We start from the raw sequence: 19234 nt of genomic DNA on the forward strand, positions 1-19234 counted from the left end.
GTCAGTGTAGGATTGTTTAAACTGCTTGATTGTTTAAAACAAATATGGCTGCTACAGTGAAGGCTGCTGTCTGTAAAATGGTGGGCTAAGCCAGCCACTGCCAATAGCACCACTCCCTCATTTACAAGCTCCAGTTGGCCTGTAAAATTTAGCCCTCTGACACTGGCCTTGTGCAGCCTGGCCTCCACACCAGAACAAGGCCAAGATCAATATCTGAACCTCGGGTAAACTAGGCCCCAGGCTTTCCACCTCCCTCTCCTCCTTTAAGATCTTCCCAAGACATTTAGTTACCTTTCCTACCATCTCCTTTTCTGATCCTGAGATCTAACTTCAGGTTGATTATTGCCTATGTGAGGTATTGTGGGATGGTTATTCTTGGTTAAAAGCACTTCATGTGTGCACTCTGTGGAACTGTGTCACAACTGCCAGCTATTGCTGGAGTGGTCACGGAGAGTCAGCACAACAACTTAAGAATCAAGCAGCTTGTACTTGCAAAATCCAAAACAACACATCTCCTGTTAGATGTGATACTGCATTTGGCAGCACTTATTGAACAATCCCACATGTGCTAATATTTACATTAACAACCAATTTAAGATAAACAATCGTAATGTGGCTCAGTCATACATGCCAAGGATGACGTACATTCTCACAGAGGGATCATTCGATGTTATTTCCCTGGGGCAGTGACGGCCTGTTGGTATAGTCACTGGACCACTAATCCAGAGACCCAGGTAATGCTTTGGGCACCTGGGTTTGAATCCTGCCACGGCAGACAGTTGAATCTGGATTGAATTGAGTTTAATGATGACCATGAATCTATTGATGACTGTTGGGGAAAACCCATCTGGTTCACTAATGTCCTTCTGACCTACATGTGACTCCAGACCCACAGCAATGTGGTTGACTCTTAACTGCCCTCTTGGGCAATTAGGGATGGACAATAAATAATGGACTAGCCAGAAAAAAGAACCAGGTGCGTGTTTTGAATCATCCGGGGGCCTAATGTCCCCCATTTCTTTCCCGTGGCCGGTTAGACTCAAGTTATCAAGGTATCAGCACTCTTTCCTCATTTAGTAGAAATTGCTGAGATAATTGGAAATTTGCTGTTCTTGTGTTTGTCCTGATGAGCTTCAGCAGCACGTCACTCTTTTCAGCAATATTCAATTTAAGAGACTGATAAACAATGTATATTTTCCTGGCAAAAGACCTTTGGTGTACCAGTCATACAGGAATGGTATTTACACTTTGAATTCGTTCCAACAAACTTTTTTTTGCAACAAACAGAACGCTTTGAGCAGTTCCCCAGGGAGACAGCCCCGGTAATGAGTTAACATATTACAAAAGCATTGGAAACCTCCTTGGGGGTGGGGAGGGTAGGGGGTGGCAAGGGTAAGTCTTGTGCCAACTAATGTGGCAAGACACTTTACTGATGATTACAATCATTAAGGCAATGAGGAATTAAAAGAACAAATTTGACAAAATAGTCTATAATTTCTAATAATTGCCGAGGCATCATTAAAAGGCTGGCCCTGTGTTGTATGAACATCTTAACTTGTCAGATCAGGAAAGCATAATTCATCAGGGAAATCAGTACAATGCAATTAGGAGAATTATTTCTTCAAATGTAGTTATTCAAGGCAAATTTATCACATTACTAATTATTTGGCTGCAGTTCATCCAAATGCATTGGAGAGCACTGGATGTGCAAATCTCTCAGTTCCACGTTTTTTTAAACTCCTCCCTATGCCCCTACCTGATTCATTTACCTGAACTTCCACATAACATCTCCCAAAGCAACCCATTTCAGCAGAGATACTGACATGTTGCTGCATGTTTTATTTTGTAACATGTCACTATGCGGGTCTACAGCAATGCTCTGGGAGGAGATGCTGGGAAGACAGTGGTACAGGGGCAGGGAAAGAAATCAGAGGCTCTGACCCAAATACATCGGGACCCCTGGAATCTTAGCTTGTGACGTACTCCCACAGCCTCATTCTGTTCCAGGCCCTGCAGTCACAAACAGGGCTCCTCTCAGAATTATAGAGTGACAGTTGGTGGTGGTTTAACCTGAGGGTCACCACGCCTCAGACAAGGGGCAATGTCGAGAAGGTGAGACTTTCATGGTGACCTCAGGTGGTACAGGAATTGAGCCCATGCTGTTAGTGCCAGTCTGCATTGCTAACCAGTCACCCACTACCATGAGGTTATTCATGATTTGGAGATGCCGGTGTTGGACTGGGGTGTACAAAGTTAAAAGTCACACAACACCAGGTTATAGTCCAACAGGTTTATTTGGAAACACTAGCTTTCGGAGCGACGCTCCTTCATCAGGTGGTTGTGGAGTACTCCTCGACCACCTGATGAAGGAGCAGCGCTCTGAAAGCTAGTGTTTCCAATTAAATCTGTTGGATTATAACTTGGTGTTGTGTGACTTTTAACTATGAGATTATTCATTCAGCAAAAAATCTTCTGATGACTTTGGTTCAACATTCTAGCGTGGTAGCTGGTGGAACCTAAATTTAATTAATTAATAAGCCTACAACTGAAAGCTGGTAACAGTGATCACAAAATTAACATTGGTTCTAATTAAAAATCCACCTAGCTCCATCAGTGGTCCTCAGCTTTCCAAAGAGGAGCAGTTTCTTTTAGTTGACAGCGTCCACAGCAGCAATACTGTGGCCTATTGCAACCACCCTGTGGGATAGCCACACAGAATGGCAATACAAGGTGGTTTCTCCAATACTAGGCCAAGGTTCAAACCTCTGTGGTCCTATACTACACAGCTAACCACACTCATTCAGGGGGAGCATCATTCATGGCACCAACACACAATACTGAAGACTTTCAAATGTCTTCTGAAGATGAAACTGCAATTATCTCGGACTCATGACAAACAGTTTGAACTGAACAAAGCAGCGCTGTTGTATGTTGAGGCACTCCAAGACTTTGCATTATGTAGAGGCACTCCCTCAACTGCTGTATGTCAACGTAATCTTTGTGCTGAAGCATTTTGTTACCAATTACAGAGATCATGTGACAATTTAGCACAATCTATAGCAATAGTCCTCGTTAAGCAATTCTTTGATACATGTTTTGTTTATGCAAGGAGTGGCATCTTGGCCTGATTTGTTTTATGCCAGATGAGTTTTAACCACCTTCACCTGCAGCTAACCAGCGTCAAAATGGTGTGGGCAGCCTTATGTCAACACAGGAAACCGGTGGGAAAGCCAGACTGAATCCCTGTAATCCAGGCGGTATGTCATGCGGAAAAGTTTGGATATTTACAGCTCCTCAGGAACATATGTGCTATTTGTGACCTCATTACGTCCTGCACGACTGGGAGCTCTGACCAATGAAAGCATGAGGTCAGCTGGAATAGTGTTCCGACAAATGAATGGTTGGCTTTGTTTGATTGACATCTTTAATTGACTATAACAGAATGTTCTGTTTGTGATCTCTTCCATCTATATTTCAAAGACTATGTGGAGGTGTGTAATCTTTGAAGCCTCTGGTATTGAATCTTTAACAGTCCAAATACTTTAAAGGGATAGTCGGAACAGCAGTCTCTTTTTAAAGAATGTTTCTGAATCGATTTTGTTTTGTCCTTTCAGCAGTTTGATACTTGCTGATATTATTGGTCATGTACATGGTGCATATGGGGTGAAAGGCATAAGAGGGAGAGAAGTTGGTCTGGAGAATGTGAAGGTCAGCAAGTGGTGCCTGGAAGGGCACGAGTTGGCACTGAGAGCACAAGAGGCCTTGAAGACTGACTGGAAGCATGGCTTTTGCATTGAGTTGGCATCTAGAATGTGAGGGACAATGGGAAGTAGGTATGAGTTGCCATTGCATTGGCATGGAGGGTAGGAGGGGACCACAAGGAATGGCTAGGGAATGGGTAAGCTTGGACGAACTGACCTTTCAAAAGCTTCCTGAATGCCGGTTATGGTTCAGGGTGGGTTTGTTGGCTAGTTGGTGTTGGTAAAACCTGCCCCCAGTGCGAGTGCAGGCTCACTATTAACACCCTTATCCCACGCTGGTGAAAAATGCTGGAAGTAGAAATCAGAGAGATAAATGGAAACCACCTGTGTCATTTTTAAACAGCTTCAATCTCATTGTGACTCTTCAAAGATCTGGCATTTAATCTTCAGAACATCCTCAAAAAGCGTGAAAGCAGGAATGATGACTGGAAATGTGTCAGTAGTGGTTAAGCTAATCCAAGAGCATGGCCATTTTAGTGCGGAGAAGCAGGAAACAGAGTTAACATCACTCACTATTTGCAACTGAAATTCCTCAATCCTTTGCACTTGTCAGGATAATTAAAACCAAAATTCCAGCCCCTGAGCAGTGCATTGACTAATATCTCATACTTATAATAATAGCATGGAGTTTAAGACCTAAAAGCATATTTGCAGATAACACAATATGTGTGTGTGTGTGTGTGTGTGTGAGCGGGAGGGAAATGAAGTTGTGGGAGAGAAGCTGAGGATGACAGATATAGAACTTGAATGGTCAGGGTCACTGCGGCAGGGGTGTGGGGACTGGGATTCTAAATAATCTCAGGGGTCTGAGATTACCTCAATGTATATGCTAGGGTTAGGAACACTTCAATTTTGAATGTCAGCTTATTAGGAGGAATGTCACGAGTCAGCGGGTTCTTGGGGGCAAGACGTTTGATATTTTAAGATACTTTTGCTTCAGTTCCCTCTGACGTTACTCACTTAGGGACACGAATGGATAGAAGCTAGTTGACAGAAAGCAGCCAATCGCATCAGCCTGAACTCTCTGATAAGGAAATGGCACTGACACTTTTGTAATAGAAGCTAAGATGAGACTTTGCACCTTAAAGGAAAAGGACTTGCATTTCTAAGCACCTCTCACAACCTCAGGAGACATTGCAAAAATTCACCAAGGCTCCTTTAGAGAGCACCTTTCAAATCCACTGGAAGGACAAGGGCAACAGATACATGGGAACATCACGATCTGCAGGTTCCTCTCCAAGCCACTCATCATCCTGACTTAGAAACATATGGCCGTTCTTTCACTGTCGCTGGGTCAAAATCCCGGGATTCCCATCCCGGTTGCATTGTGGGCCAATCCACAGCAGGTGGACCGTAGCAGTTCAAGATGGTAGCTCACTACTACCTTCTCAAGGGAATAATGCTAGCTAAGCCAGCAAAGTCAAAGCCCAAGCGAATAAAGAAAAAACATGGTGAAGCACTTTACAGTCAATGAAAAACTTTTGAAATGTAGTTACTGTTTTTATATGGGAAATTTGTACAGAAAACTCTCTCAAAAGCAATGTGATAACAACCAGATAATATATTTTTTAAATGATATTGGTTGAGAGATAAATATTGACCAGGGCCTTGGATTAACATCTCATTGAAAATCTCTTATTTCTAAAATGCAACACACCCTCAGTGCTACACTGGAGTGTACGGACTAGTGCATTGAAGTGTCTGGAGCAGGCCTGAAACTCCTAACTTTCTGCACATAGATATAAGACCCGAACCACTGAGTCCCAGGGTAGTGGACTCTCAGGGAAAGGGGGAGAGCTTGTGTAACACTGATCATTGGGAGAAGTTTTAACTCTGCTTTAACAAGGGGAAGCAATGGTCTTGTGACATCACTGGTGGACTGATAATCCAGAGGCTCAGATAATGTTTTGGGGAGCCAGGTTCAAATCCCACCACAGTACGTGGCAGAATTTTAATTGAAAAAAATCTGGAATCAAGAGTCTAATGATGAATCCATTATCGATTGTAGGGAAAACCCATTTGGTTCACTAATGCTCTTTACGGAAGGAAGTTGCCATCCTTACCTGGTCTGGCCTACATGTGACTTCCGACCCACAGCAATGTGGTTGACTCTTAACTGCCGTCTGGGCAATTAGAGATGGGTATAAATTCTGGCCTGGCCTTCATCTCGTGAATGAATTTTAAAAAACTCAAAAATTCTCAACTTAAGGGACCCTAATGTTATATTGATCCTAATCCATTTCACCAAATATGAAAATAGAAACCTTATCCTGATAAAGGGTTTCGTCACTGAATGCAACATTACATACAGCTACTTCCTTCTGGCCGTCCCTGCAGTCTCTTTTTATATTCTTTTAGAAAACTAATAAGCCAAATTAAACCAAATTAACCAGATGGCAACCCCTTAAAAGGGGAGGCCTTGAAGTACTTAATTAAACAGTGCCCTTCATCTGTGTGAGTGCATTTTAACAATATAATTATTCTTCAACATTGAAGGGATTTGTAAGTGGATTTAAGAGGTTCCCTGCTGCGTCACTGTTTGCTGGTTAATTGGAGTATAGCAGCAGAATAATGACCAGTAGCTATTTTCTAATGCGGTGTTCTGATTTCCTTGGATTACTGACACCAGTGGAGCCATTTTAATTCAAATGTGACACCACTGTTTAAAGAGGGAGCTAGACAAAAAATGGGGAGTTATAGACCGGCTAGCTTAACCTCTGTAGTGGGGAAGATGCTTGAAGAAGGAAGAAATAGCAAGGCATCTCGATAGAAATTGTCCTGTTGGACAGACACAGCATGGGTTCATGAAGGGCAAGTCATGCTTAATAAATCTGCTGGAATTCTACGAAGACATTATGAGCAAGGTGGACAACGGGGACCCAGTGAATGTGGCGTACCTAGATTTCCAAAAGGTCTTTGACAAGGTGCCACACAAGAGGCTGCTGCATAAGATAAGGATACATGGCATTATGGGTAAAGTATTAGCATGGATAAAGGATTGGTTGACAAACAGGAAGCAAAGCGTGGGGATAAATGAGTGCTTTTCTGGTTGGCAATCAGTAACTAGTGGTGTGCCTCAGGGATCAGTGTTGGGACCACAATTATTCACAATTTATACAGATGATTTGGAGTTGAGGACAATGTGCAGTGTGTTACTGTTTGCAGATAACACTAAGATGAGTGGCAGAGCAAAGTGTTCAGAGGTCTGTGAAACTTTGCAGAGGAACATAAATACTTTAAGTGAGTGGGCAAAGGTCTGGCAGAGGGAAGACAATGTTAATAAATGTGAAGTCATCCATTTTGGTAGGAGTAACAGTAAAAAGCATTATTACTTAAATGGTAAAAAGTAGCAGCATGCTGTGATGCAGAGGGACCTGGGTGTCTTTGTGCATGAATTACAGAGGGTCAGTCTGAAGGTACAACAAGTAATTAGGAAGGCAAATGGAATTTTGTCCTTCATTGCTAAAGGGATGGAGTTTAAAAGCAGAGAAGTAATGTTACAGCTGCACAAGGTGCTAGTGAGACCACACCTGGAGTACTGTGTGCAGATTTAGTCTCTTTACTTAAGAAAGGATGTACTGGCACTGGAGGTTCACTAGGTTGATTCCAGAGTTGAAGGGGTTAGTTTATGAGGAGAGGTTGAGTAGATTGGGATTATATTCATTAGAATTTAGAAGAATGGGGGTGGGGGTGGGGGGGATCTTATAGAAAGACATAAAATTATGAAGGGAATCGATAAGATAGATGTGGGATATTTCTACTGGCAGGTGAAACTAGGACAAGTGAGCATAGCCTCAAAATTAGCAGGAGCAGATTTAGGACTGAATTGAGAAGGAACTTCTTCACACAGAGGGTTATAAATCTTCCCTACCCAGTGAAGTGGTTGATGCGACTTTAGTAAATGCTTTTAAAGATAGATTTTTTTTTGAACAATAAAGGAGTTAAGTGAGAGTGCAGGTGAGTGGAGCCGAGGCCATAAAAAGATCAGCCATGATCTTACTGAGTGGCGGAGCAGGCTTGAAGGGCCAAACGGGCCTACTCCTGCTCCGAGTCCTTACGTTTTAAAACTCCACCCACCCTCACAAACCTGAGCGGAAACCAATGAGATTACATCAGCTGCCGGATGTACCTTACTCACCCTATCTTTTACAGCTGGCCTTCCCACAGTGAGTCCCCTGAATAGAAGATTCCGGAACCCACTGCATTAAATATATTGCACTGAAGTTCACAAGAAAAATGCAAAGGAATGATTCATTATAGCTTGCTGTTTGTGTGCCACTGTGATATCAGTTAACAAAATACAGATGCGAGAGCGATGTCAGTTACTAGTCAAGGATAAATTTGTGTCTTTATGAGATCAGGGATTTTAAAAAGAAAACAAATCTTACTGACATGTGGAACAGGCTACTTGTTTTCCCTGTCTCGATTTTCAGCATGGTTATTCCAAAAACTGTATCCAGTCTCAGGCTTGTGTGAGACAGAGGCGGTATGTCTGTCCTCTTGAACATTTCTGATTTCCATGTCTCTTTTGTGGCAGTTCTTCCAGCTGGTTGCTAAGCTCTGGAACACCCTCCTCAAACCTCTTCACTTTCTTATAGACACTCCTCAGAACCTATCTCTTTGAGAAAGGTTTCAAGCACCTAATATGTTCATATGTGGGCTTGGTGTCATAGCTTACACTGTAAAAGCCCTACAACGTGTCTTGGATGTTTTGCCACTTATGGCGTTATATAAATGCAATTTACTGTTGCTGAAATTGAATCACCGAGTGTTGTCATGAGCTTTTGAATCACAAAATGCAGGTAGGGGAGGCAAATGAGGTGGTTGCATTTATTTCAAACGGAATTAAGTATAAAAATAGGGGAACCTTATAAAAATGATACAAGGTACTGATCAGACCACAGCTGCAATATGGCAAATAGTTTTGGGTCCCTTATCTAAGGAATGACGTACTGACAATGGAGGCAAGATTAGAGCTGGAAAAGCACAGCAGGTCAGGCAATATCCAAGGAGCAGGAAAAATCGATGTTTCAGGCAAAAGCCCTTCATCAGGATGTCTCATTCTTCTGACTTCCAATGAGTGCAGATCTGACCCACTCAACTTCTCCTCATAAGACAATCCCTCCAAGCCTGGAATTTCTGATCTCATAAAGGCAGGGTCGAGAGTGTGGTGCTGGAAAAGCACAGCAGGTCAGGCAGCATCTGAGGAGCAGGAAAATTGATGTTCATCCGAATTGCTGACGAAGGGCTTTTGCACGAAACGTCGATTTTCCTGCTCCTCGGATGCTGCCAGACCTGCTGTGCTTCTCCAGCACCAGTCTAACCTTGACTCTAATCTCCAGTATCTGCAGTACCCACTTCTGCCTGGCATTGGAGGCAGGCCAGAGAAGGTTTTGTGAGCTGACTCCAGGTGTGGATGGATTGTCTTATGAGGAGAAGTTGAGTGGGTCGGGTCTGCACTCATTGGAGGTTAGAAGAATGAGACACAACTTTATTGAAACATACAAGATTGTTTGCCCTTATGGGAGAGTCTGGGGCCAGAGGGCTTCATCTCAGAGAAAGAAGTCATACATTTAAGATAGAAATGGGGAGAATCCTTTTTTTTTCCAGAGGATATTGAGTCTGTGTAATTCTTTACCACTGTGGGCTGTAGAGATTGGGTCATTAAGTCTATTTAAGGCTGAGATAGGTGGATTTTTAATCAGTAAGGGGATTGAGGGTTATGGGATAAAGGCAGGAAAGTGGATTATCAGAACAGCCATGATTTTATTGAATGGCAGAGCAGACTCGATGGGCCAAATGGCTTACGTCTGCTCCTATGCCTTACGGGTGTTTGTTATGCACTATGGCTTGCTGAGGACACTGTAATGGTGCCCATCATTTCTGACCATCTTGTTTAGCTCGGGCAGTCACTTTATTGGTGTGTGACATCAAGAGATTGACCAACTGAATCTTGCTGTCTCCTGGCAAGTGAGAATGAGATGTTCAATGGGCACAACATCCTGGGTGGTTCCTGTAAATCTAATGGACAGCTCGCAACCGAAATAGAGATGGGAGGAATAGGATGGGAACTGAGAGCAGGGCATATATTATCTTCATGGCCAGGGAGTTAAAGCAACATGGAAGAAGATGGAAGGTAAAGAAATGCAGTGGGAAGGAAAAGGATGAGAGGAAAACAGAACAGAGATAGGAATGGCCTAAACGTTTGTGTACCTTTCCTTCTCATGATGAACATAAGGCAAGTAGTGCAGTGGCCAGGTGGGAAAGCAGCTGACTGTATTCTGTGTCTCCTCCTGGATCCTGTTCAGTCATCCTCCCCAAACAAGCAGATGGTTCGCATCTGCTGCCACCATAACATCTGAACCCATTGGTGCAGTAGCAGTGCAGGATGCACACCATAGTCATCAGTTTCATGTGTGTCGATGGATGGCTGGGTTTTTGTGAGTTTGTGCATGAGTGCGTGTGTGTGAGTGAGTATGTGTATCTGAGAGTGTGTGAGTGTGAGTGTGAGTGTGTGTGTGTATATGTGCATGCATGTGTGTGATTATGTGTCTTGAGTGCGTGTACGTGTGTGTTCATTAACCTGCTGTGTGACAGTCTGTTTTATGAAACGACAGGGCATAGGCTCATCACAACAACAGCTTGCATTATCTGGTGTCGTTTTTCATACATATCTGTGTGTATGCACATATTTGTGTGTTTGAGTGTGTGTCTGTATGTGTGCGTCTGCATACAGGTGCATATGTATGTGTATATTTGTGTGTGAGTGCATGTGTGTGTGTAGATCTGTGCATGTTTCTGTGCGGGTAAGGTTTGTGTGTCTCTGTGTGTCTGTGTGCATGTGTATGCGTGGGCAGGTGTGTGTGTGAGACAGTCTGTCCTATGGAACGATGGGGCATAGACTCACCACAATAATATCTTGCATTATCTGTTTTTCAAGTGATAAACTACCCAGTGTCTCACATGCATATTAGCACTCAACAATTTGACAAGAGACCAATAAAACATAAATTAGGTCAGTGGCTAAATGTTTGACAATCAAGTGAAGTGTACTGTAGAAGAGAGAGTGAGAGATGAAGAGGTAAAAAGGATTAGAGAAGGAATTTCACAGCTTAGACATTTATGTAAGTCACATTTACTTTTCTGAATAATAAGATTCCTCATTAAAAATTATAACTATTACTGTAATCAATTTTGCACATTCCTGAAAATTAAACCTCTCCCCATAGTATCATATCTAGTATTCCAACTAAATTCCATGTGTATTCCACTCATTTATAGCGATCCAGCTATGTCCTGCATAGTCACAAGGCCACGCTATCTCCCCGATGTAGTATTCCAGCCTAATACTATGTACCTTGATGCTCAACAACTACCCCAGGCCAACACTCCCCGTATCAGAAGGAGAAAGCAAGATTTCAAAACCGAGTCTCAGGTTATTTTAGGATTAGAGTAACATCTAGCACCAGAGAAGGCCATTAGCCCCATTGTGTCAGTGCTGGCTTTGAAAGAATAGCTGCGCTCAGACCTATATCCTCCTTCTTTGTCATCCTGGAAAGTTCATCACCCCCAGAACCAAACCAACTCCAATTTAATACTATTCAAGGAGTCCCATTTCCCTACGTTTGCAAATGTTCCAGATTCAAAAACCATTTTATCTCATCTCCATTCTGGATCTATTGCCGGTGACATTAAGGGACAAGATTTTGCCCAACCTGACACATGATGAACCTGAGCTAGGTGACTCAAAATGGAAGCTCAAGGGGCAAGTGGCCTTTTGAAATTTATGTTTCTTAGGCAATGCCAGCCAGACACCATTTTGACTGAAGGACAAAACATGATGGGTTGTAATGCAATCAAAGTGAATTGAGATTCAACCAGTGAAATACCAGTCCCTGTGAGCTGTATTCGATTGTTTGACTGACAGGGTGGATGCTAAAAAGTTGTTTCCCTTGGCAGGAGGACCGAGATCACAAGGGTCCGGACTCAGGTTAAAGGTAATATATTTCAAACCGAGAGAAGGAGAAAATTCTTTGTTTGTGATGCTTGGAGTTCTTGACCTAAGGGAGATGTGGATGCTATGCTAAGGCTGAGATAGGCACGTTCTCAGTCTCTCACTCCATCAAGGCACAAGGGGAGCAGGTGAGAAAATGAAGTCAAAGCCAATGATCAGCCACTGAATGTGAGAGAATTCTCTACAGGATGGATGGTCTTTATCTATTTCTATTTCCATTTGATACCTCACCTCAGAACTTCCTCTTTACAAAGGGGGACAGTTGTAAATTTTCTAAACTCTTCTTGTATCAGAAGTGCCTCCACATTGCTCTTCAGCCCCCCACCCTAAGGCCTGTCATTGCTCGATTATGTTGTTACAGATGTACAGGTGATGGGCATCGCTTGGTGAAGCCAGAAAACATGACAAAAAAGAAGTGTTTCTCTTCCATGGTTCCACTCAGGCCTAAATCTCCTTGGAGTGGGAACACTCAGTGTCCACTGGCCGGCTGTAATTCTCTCTTACTGGATGGTCACCATGGAAGGCATTACCTCCACCCTTAATCACATTTTAATTCGAATTTCATTTAATTGCCTTTTTATTTTTGTTGCTCTGATCTCCAGCATCTGCAGTCCTCACTTTCTCCTATTTTTGTTGCAGTGCCTTATATGAGGCTGCAATTATTCAATTATTTGGGTTAATTTGGCTTGATAGGTTTATTTGGAATTGTATTTCAAAAGAGTATAAAAGGAATCTCTTAAGTGGAGGTACATTAGTTAATAAATTTATTGTTTACTGAAAGAGTAAATAGAGGTCTCCTTAAGCTCTTGTGGTGCAGTGGTAGTGTCCCTACTTGGGGGCCTGGATTCAAGTTCCACATCATCCAGAGGTGTGTCATAACACATCCACAAAGGGTGGCTAACGTGGTGCCACTCTTTAAGAAGGGTAGTAAGGACAAACCAGAGAACTATAGACTGGTGAGCCTGACGTCGGTGGTGGGCAAGTTGTTGGAGGGAATCCTGAGGGACAGGATGTACATGTATTTGGAAAGGCAAGGACTGATTCGGGATAGTCAATGTGGCTTCGTGTGTTGGAAATCATGTCTCACAAACTTGATTGAGTTTTTTGAAGAAAAAACAAAGAGGATTGATGAGGGCAGAGCAGTAGATGTGATCTATATGGACTTCAGTAAGGCGTTCGACAAGGTTCCCCATGGGAGACTGGTTAGCAAGATTAGATCTCATGGAATACAGGGAGAACCAGCCATTTGGATACAGAACGGGCTCAAAGGTAGAAGACAGAGAGGGTGGTGGTGGAGGGTTGTTTTTCAGACTGGAGGCCTGTGACCAGTGGAGTGCCACAAGGATCGGTGCTGGGTCCTCTACATTTTGTCATTTATATAAATGATTTGGATGCAAGCATAAGAGGTATAGTTAGTAAGTTTGCAGATGACACCAAAATTGGAGGTGTAGTGGACAGCGAAGAGGGTTACCTCAGATTACAACAGGATCTTGATCAGATGGGCCAATGGGCTGAGAAGTGGCAGATGGAGTTTAATTCAGATAAATGTGAGGTGCTGCATTTTGGAAAAGCAAATCTGAGCAGGACTTATTCATTTAATGGTAAGGCCCCAGGGAGCGTTGCTGAACAAAAAGACCTTGGAGTGCAGGTTCATAGCTCCTTGAAAGTGGAGTCGCAGGTAGTTAGGATAGTGAAGGTATGCTTTCCTTTATTGGTCAGAGTACTGAGTACAGGAGTTGGGAGGTCATGTTGTGGCTGTACAGGACATTGGTTGTGCCATTGTTGGAATATTGCGTGCAATTCTGGTCTCCTTCCTATCGGAAAGATGTTGTGAAACTTGAAAGGGTTCAGAAAAGATTTACAAGGATGTTGCCAGGGTTGGAGGATTTGAGCTATGTGGAGAGGCTGAACAGGCTGGGGCTGTTTTCCCTGGAGCGTCGGAGGTTGAGGGGTGACCTTACAGAGGTTTACAAAATTATGAGGGGCAGGATGGGATAAATAGGCAAAGTCTTTTCCCTGGGGTTGGGGAGTCCAGAACTAGAAGGCATAGGTTTAGGGTGAGAGGGGAAAGATATAAAAGGGACCTAAGGGGCAACCTTTTCACGCAGGCAGTGGTACGAGTATGGAATGAGCTGCCAGAGGAAGTGGTGGAGGCTGGTACAATTGCAACATTTAAGAGGCATCTGGATGTGTATAAGAATAGGAAAGGTTTGGAGGGATATGGGCTAGGTACTGGCAGGTGGGACTAGATTGGTTTGGGATATCTGGTCTGACTGGATGGGTTGGACTGAAGTGTCTGTTTCTATGCTGTACATCTCTATGACTCTATAAGGTTGATGGAAAATATCTAAAGAGGGTCTCCTGGTACTAGGTGGGTAGTGGCTAGGAGGTAAAGATCTATAAGGGTCTGAATAAATTTATAATCAAGGAAATTATCTTTTGTACTTTTCCATTTATTTAACGTAGGACGGCAGGTTGCAAGGGGCTTGAGGGAAACTCAGGGTTTAGATTCTGAGAATTGCCTCAACTATGCTGATAAAAGTTAATTGGTCCGGCTGGAAATTAGCAGAAAATGAGGAGAATTTACAAAAGAAAAAGTCAAGATTTTAGAAATTGCCAGACAAGGCCCGTTCATAAATGTATTGCCTGCTTACATGGGCAGGTATCACAGATATCAGCAGAGTTGATTGAAGACTTTTCCTTGTAAGTCTCCTGGATTATTATGAACATCAGAGACAGGCTATTCAGTAGTGCCTCATACACTCACTCACCTCTAAAGTAAACAATCACTCCAGAGAAGCTGATGTGGTTCTAATGTTACTAGACCAGTAATCCAGATCCCCAAGCTAATGGCCTGAGGACTGGATGGTAAGTGTTACAAATGATCAACAAGAACATCGGGGAGGGGAAAATTCCATTCATGTGTTCAAATTCCACTGTGGCACCTGGTGGAACATAAATTCAATCTGAAATGTAGAGCGAGTCGTGATGATGGTCATCATGAAACTAGCATCAATGGTCATAAAAACCCATCGAGTTGATTGTTGGAAGGAAATCTGCTGTCTTTACCTGGTCTGGCCTACACATAACGCCAGACCCACAGCAATGGGGTTGGCTTTTAGCTGCCCCCTGAAATTGTTGAGTAAGCCACTCAGTTCAAAGGGTTGGACAACAAATGATGACCCTCCCATCGAAGGACTCGCAAAGGACAAGCCTTGGATGACACTCGAGTACTGAGGGAGTGCTGCACTGTCCGAGGTGCTGTTCACAGAAAACGTTCTATGCTCCGTTTCCTCACCTTCTGAAAATATCGGAGGCAGTTAATCAGATGTAGGATTGTGGAAATCTGAAATACCCTCTGCTAAAAATAAGTTGAGGCTGGTGGGGAGGGGGGAAATTGAGATTAATAGATTTTTGTTCGGCAAGGATATTAAAAGGTTCCACAACCAAGGCAGGTAGATGAGGTTAAGACATTGTTGATCTCATGCAATGATGGAGTGGATTCAAAGAGCCTCATTCTGTGGAACATAAACTAACATTTTGAGGATTTCGTGTCACATTTGGTATTGCAACTCTTAGGAGTTAACTTGAATTAAAAGTCAGCACAGGTTTTTCATTTGACAATTGAATTAAAGATACTATTCTCTGACATGGTCTTTTGGTTCCCCTTCTGCAATCCTACAGCAGTGGTCAAGAAGGGTAACCCAGAGAGAAATGTATCAAGGGATGGCCACCACTGGCAGGAAACTGTTAAATCAGATTTATGATCAGAAAGAGTGAAACAAGATTATAGAGATAATCAAATGCACGGGCTTCTTTTTTATTGTGAGTGAGTTAAATTGAAATAGATTTCATTTTCAAATGATAATGGATGATTTTCTGTCACTCACAGACATACACATGCACATTAACACTATCTTACATACATATTCTCTCTCATAAGAATACTCAGTCACACAGCATCTCAGCCACAGAAAGACAGAGATAGCCCCACTGCAATGGAGTTTTGCCACTTACTGATACGGTCGGAGGGTCCTGACACTGTAACACAGGGCGTCCTCCCAGCGAGCAAGGTGAATACAGCCATCCATGGCAGCATCAAGCATCTTCAGCAGATAGAGGTTCGTGTCAGGGAGGACATCTCGATTCTTGTCGATGAAAGCCTGGCACACTTCCACCACCTCTTCCCAGTCTGTTATTAACTTCAGTTAAGGAATCAGGCAGGAAAATGAAACACAAACCAGAAAGATATTATTTTACAAAAGGCAGCTGATTACACTAAGTAAGGGCATCTGCTCCATTCCTGAGGGCCTTGTGTTCCTGGTTGCTTTGTTCCTAGGCAAACATTTGACACATAATATAGCTCCAAAGTAATTGGTTTTCTTTTATATCAGAGTACTGTGCTCGACAGTTCAAAGCAGGAGGAGTGGAGACTTGTTTACGGTTGTATGTGTGACCACATCCCTATTGTTATTACAGCTTTTAAGCCCAACGTCTGGAACGGAAGCTCTGGGTTCAAGCCCACGCAAGGGCGTGTTGGCCACAGAAGGCACATCCATAAAATGGCCGAGCAGTTTGACCGTCCGCCTGTACGTCCCTCCAATACACCTGACAACAGGCAGCAAGAAAGGGTGAGTTTCTTGGTTAGCCATCCTGCAGAAGGTAATGGCAAATTACAGCACTGGTTTGTCCATAAGTGTGGGCCAATCCAAAGGAAGTGCATGGCCCAGCCCTTTAGAATTGAGGATGGGAGAAAAGGCAGATAGGTACATGAGGGGATCTTGTTCCTTTGAAACAACAAACACACCAGCCTATATATGCAGCATTCAGCACAGTATCCTCAATTAACTACTCATGTTTCCACTTCTTACCTCCCTCCCCACTATACTGAGGCTATTAGAATTCCAAATTTGGCATCAAACTGACTCTGTTTCCGCCAAACTAACTTATCACTAGCCTTTGTCACCGTTCTATGTCTGCAGTGCAAGTCAGCTCTGATGAAGAGTCATCTAGACTCGAAGTGTTAGGTTACTCTCTCTCCATGGATGCTGCCTGACCCACTGCATTTCCAGCATTTTCTGTTTTCAGTATAGATTCCAGCATCTGCAGTAATTTGCTTCGAGATGTTCGCTAAGTTTGGTTTAGGATGTGAATGACACTGGGAGGCCATGCTTCCTGTCCATCATTTGTTATGCTCAGGGTGTAAGGATCAACCCTGCATTGTGCAATTTGAGTCACATAGATGGCAGGGCAACAGGATTAAATGGAGATTGGTCCTTCTGGAATCTTTTGCATCAGTATAAGTTTCTCTTTCAAGGAAGATTGGAATAGTGGAACATGGTCAAGGGAGAGGTTGAGAGGAATATCATAGACATAGTTAAGGGGAATGCTAGATTAGCACATGACTGAGAGGAATGAAAGGTTAAATTCTTAGCTTTGATGGAAGTCTGAAATGAGGGAGATTTGTTTGAGATTTGTTAGTATACACCAGTCGGGCTGAATGGCCTATCTGCATGCTATAACTGCAATGTATCTCCTGCTTTTGTTTTGCTTCAGTGGAGATGTCCAATAAGGACTGTGAGTTCTTAATTCAGATTGTCATGTTCAACGATCATTACAGGCCCACTTGAGAACAAAATTTGTATAAAACCTTGAATTCAGACCAGAACAACGCACTTAGAATAGAATCCCTACAGTGTGGAAACAGGCCATTCAGCCCAACAAGTCCACACCGACCCTCCGAAGAGTAACCCACCCAGACCCATTTTCCTGACCTACATATCCCTGAACATTATGGGCAATTTAGCATGGCCAATTCACCTAACCTGCGCATCTTTGGACTGTAGGAGGAAACCCACACAGACACACGGAGAATGTGCAAACTCCACACAGACAGTTGCTGGAATCAAACCCGGGACCCTGGCGCTGTGAGGCAGCAGTGCTAACCAATGAGACACCATGCTGCTTGATCAGGCTACTGCAATATGACATTGCTGGTGATTTTACCCGGGCTTGAATCCAAACTGACCTTCTTGGATTTCCATTACTTTTCTGAATGTCTTTTTTATTCATTCACAGGACGAGTGGATCAGTAGCTAGGTCGAAAGTTTTGCCTCTCCCTGACTGGCCTCGTGAAGATGGTAGTGAGCTGCCTTCTTGATACACTGCAGTCCCTGGGATACAGGGGCACCGAACGTGCTGATGGGAAGGGAGTTCTGAGATTCTATCCAGCAACAGTGAAGAGACAGGGATGTGGATGGAGGGGGCTTGGTTGGGGAAGTCACAGTGAGTGGTGTTCACATGGATCTGACGCACTTGTACTTCTAAGCATTTAGGTAATGGGTTTGGATTCTGTTGTGCTGTGTCTCTTCCATATTTTGAAAGTGTGTGCTAGTTTAATCCCTCAGTAGTTCTTTGAATCTTGATGTCACCCTTCCTTTGAATATTGGTACTGAAAGGTTTGACTATATGGCCTTGGACCTTTTTTCTCTTTACTATCAAAGTTCCGAACAAGAATAGGCCATTGGGCCCATTGAGCCTGCTCCCCCAGTCAATAAGATCATGGCTGACTTGATTGAGGCCTCAGTTCCATTTTCTTGCCTTTCCCAGTATCCTCTAACTCCCACTGCCCCCCCCCCCACACCTTCCCCCCCCCCCCCCACTTGTTCATGAAGAATTATTCTATCTCTCTGCCTGAAAAACATTCCATGACACAGCCTCCATCCCTGTCTGTGGAAAAGAGTTCTGAAGACCAATGACCCTGTGAGAGGAACAATTCCTCATGACCTGCATCTTAAATAGGAAACGCCTTATTTTTAAACTGTTTTCCCAATCTCTCCCACATGAGGAAACATCTTTCCAGCATCCACTCCGTTAAATCCCCTCATAACACGGCTGTGAAACTCGTTCAAGACCTTGACCCACATTCATCTCACTGCCACTTGTATCTCATTTAATCCCACTGCTTTGCCGTTTATCATTTCTTTCAGTACGGTTCTGACTTCATTCAGATGATGCAAGATTTCATTCCTAGTTTTAACAGCTACCCTTGCCTGTTCTTGGGTTTTCCTCATTCACAAGACCATTACACTATTGGCTCCACCTCCTGTTTTTTCATCCTCTTCCAATGAGGTATACCACCTGCATCCGTCAGTAGACACACATTTCCCACATCTTCTATTAACCTATCTCCAGCAGCTGCCATTCTCGAGAAAACATGGATAATAAGGCCATAAAAATGCAAACTAAACACTAGGGTTTATTTCTAGAGGGTTAGATGGAAACGCAAAGAGCTTGTGTTAAACGTGTACAGAAGCCTTGCTTTAGACAACGAGGTAATCATCTGGTCTCCATAGAAACAAACAATGGAGGCACCGGAGAAGGTGTGAACAAGATTCCTATCAAGGGGATTAGATTAGATTAGATTAGATTCCCTACAGTGTGGAAACAGGCCCTTCGA

At 43.3% G+C, this 19234-nt stretch overlaps 1 protein-coding gene across 2 annotated transcripts in view; it reads right to left on the reverse strand.

Annotated features, from left to right (window-relative positions):
• The window catches only part of smyd3 (SET and MYND domain containing 3), an 815623-nt gene that overhangs the window by 45055 nt on the left and 751334 nt on the right, over positions 1 to 19234 (reverse strand). For both annotated transcript variants that reach the window (XM_043695426.2, XM_087991171.1), the window contains exon 10: positions 15793 to 15967. In XM_043695426.2, coding sequence (XP_043551361.1) covers positions 15793 to 15967 — 175 coding nt within the window. The remainder of the gene's footprint in view (positions 1 to 15792; positions 15968 to 19234) is intronic.

The sequence above is a fragment of the Chiloscyllium plagiosum genome, unplaced genomic scaffold (genome assembly GCF_037043375.1).
Source record: "Chiloscyllium plagiosum isolate Xiang-an unplaced genomic scaffold, Cpla_swu_hap1 HiC_scaffold_10, whole genome shotgun sequence".
In the NCBI taxonomy this organism is placed as follows: domain Eukaryota; kingdom Metazoa; phylum Chordata; class Chondrichthyes; order Orectolobiformes; family Hemiscylliidae; genus Chiloscyllium; species Chiloscyllium plagiosum.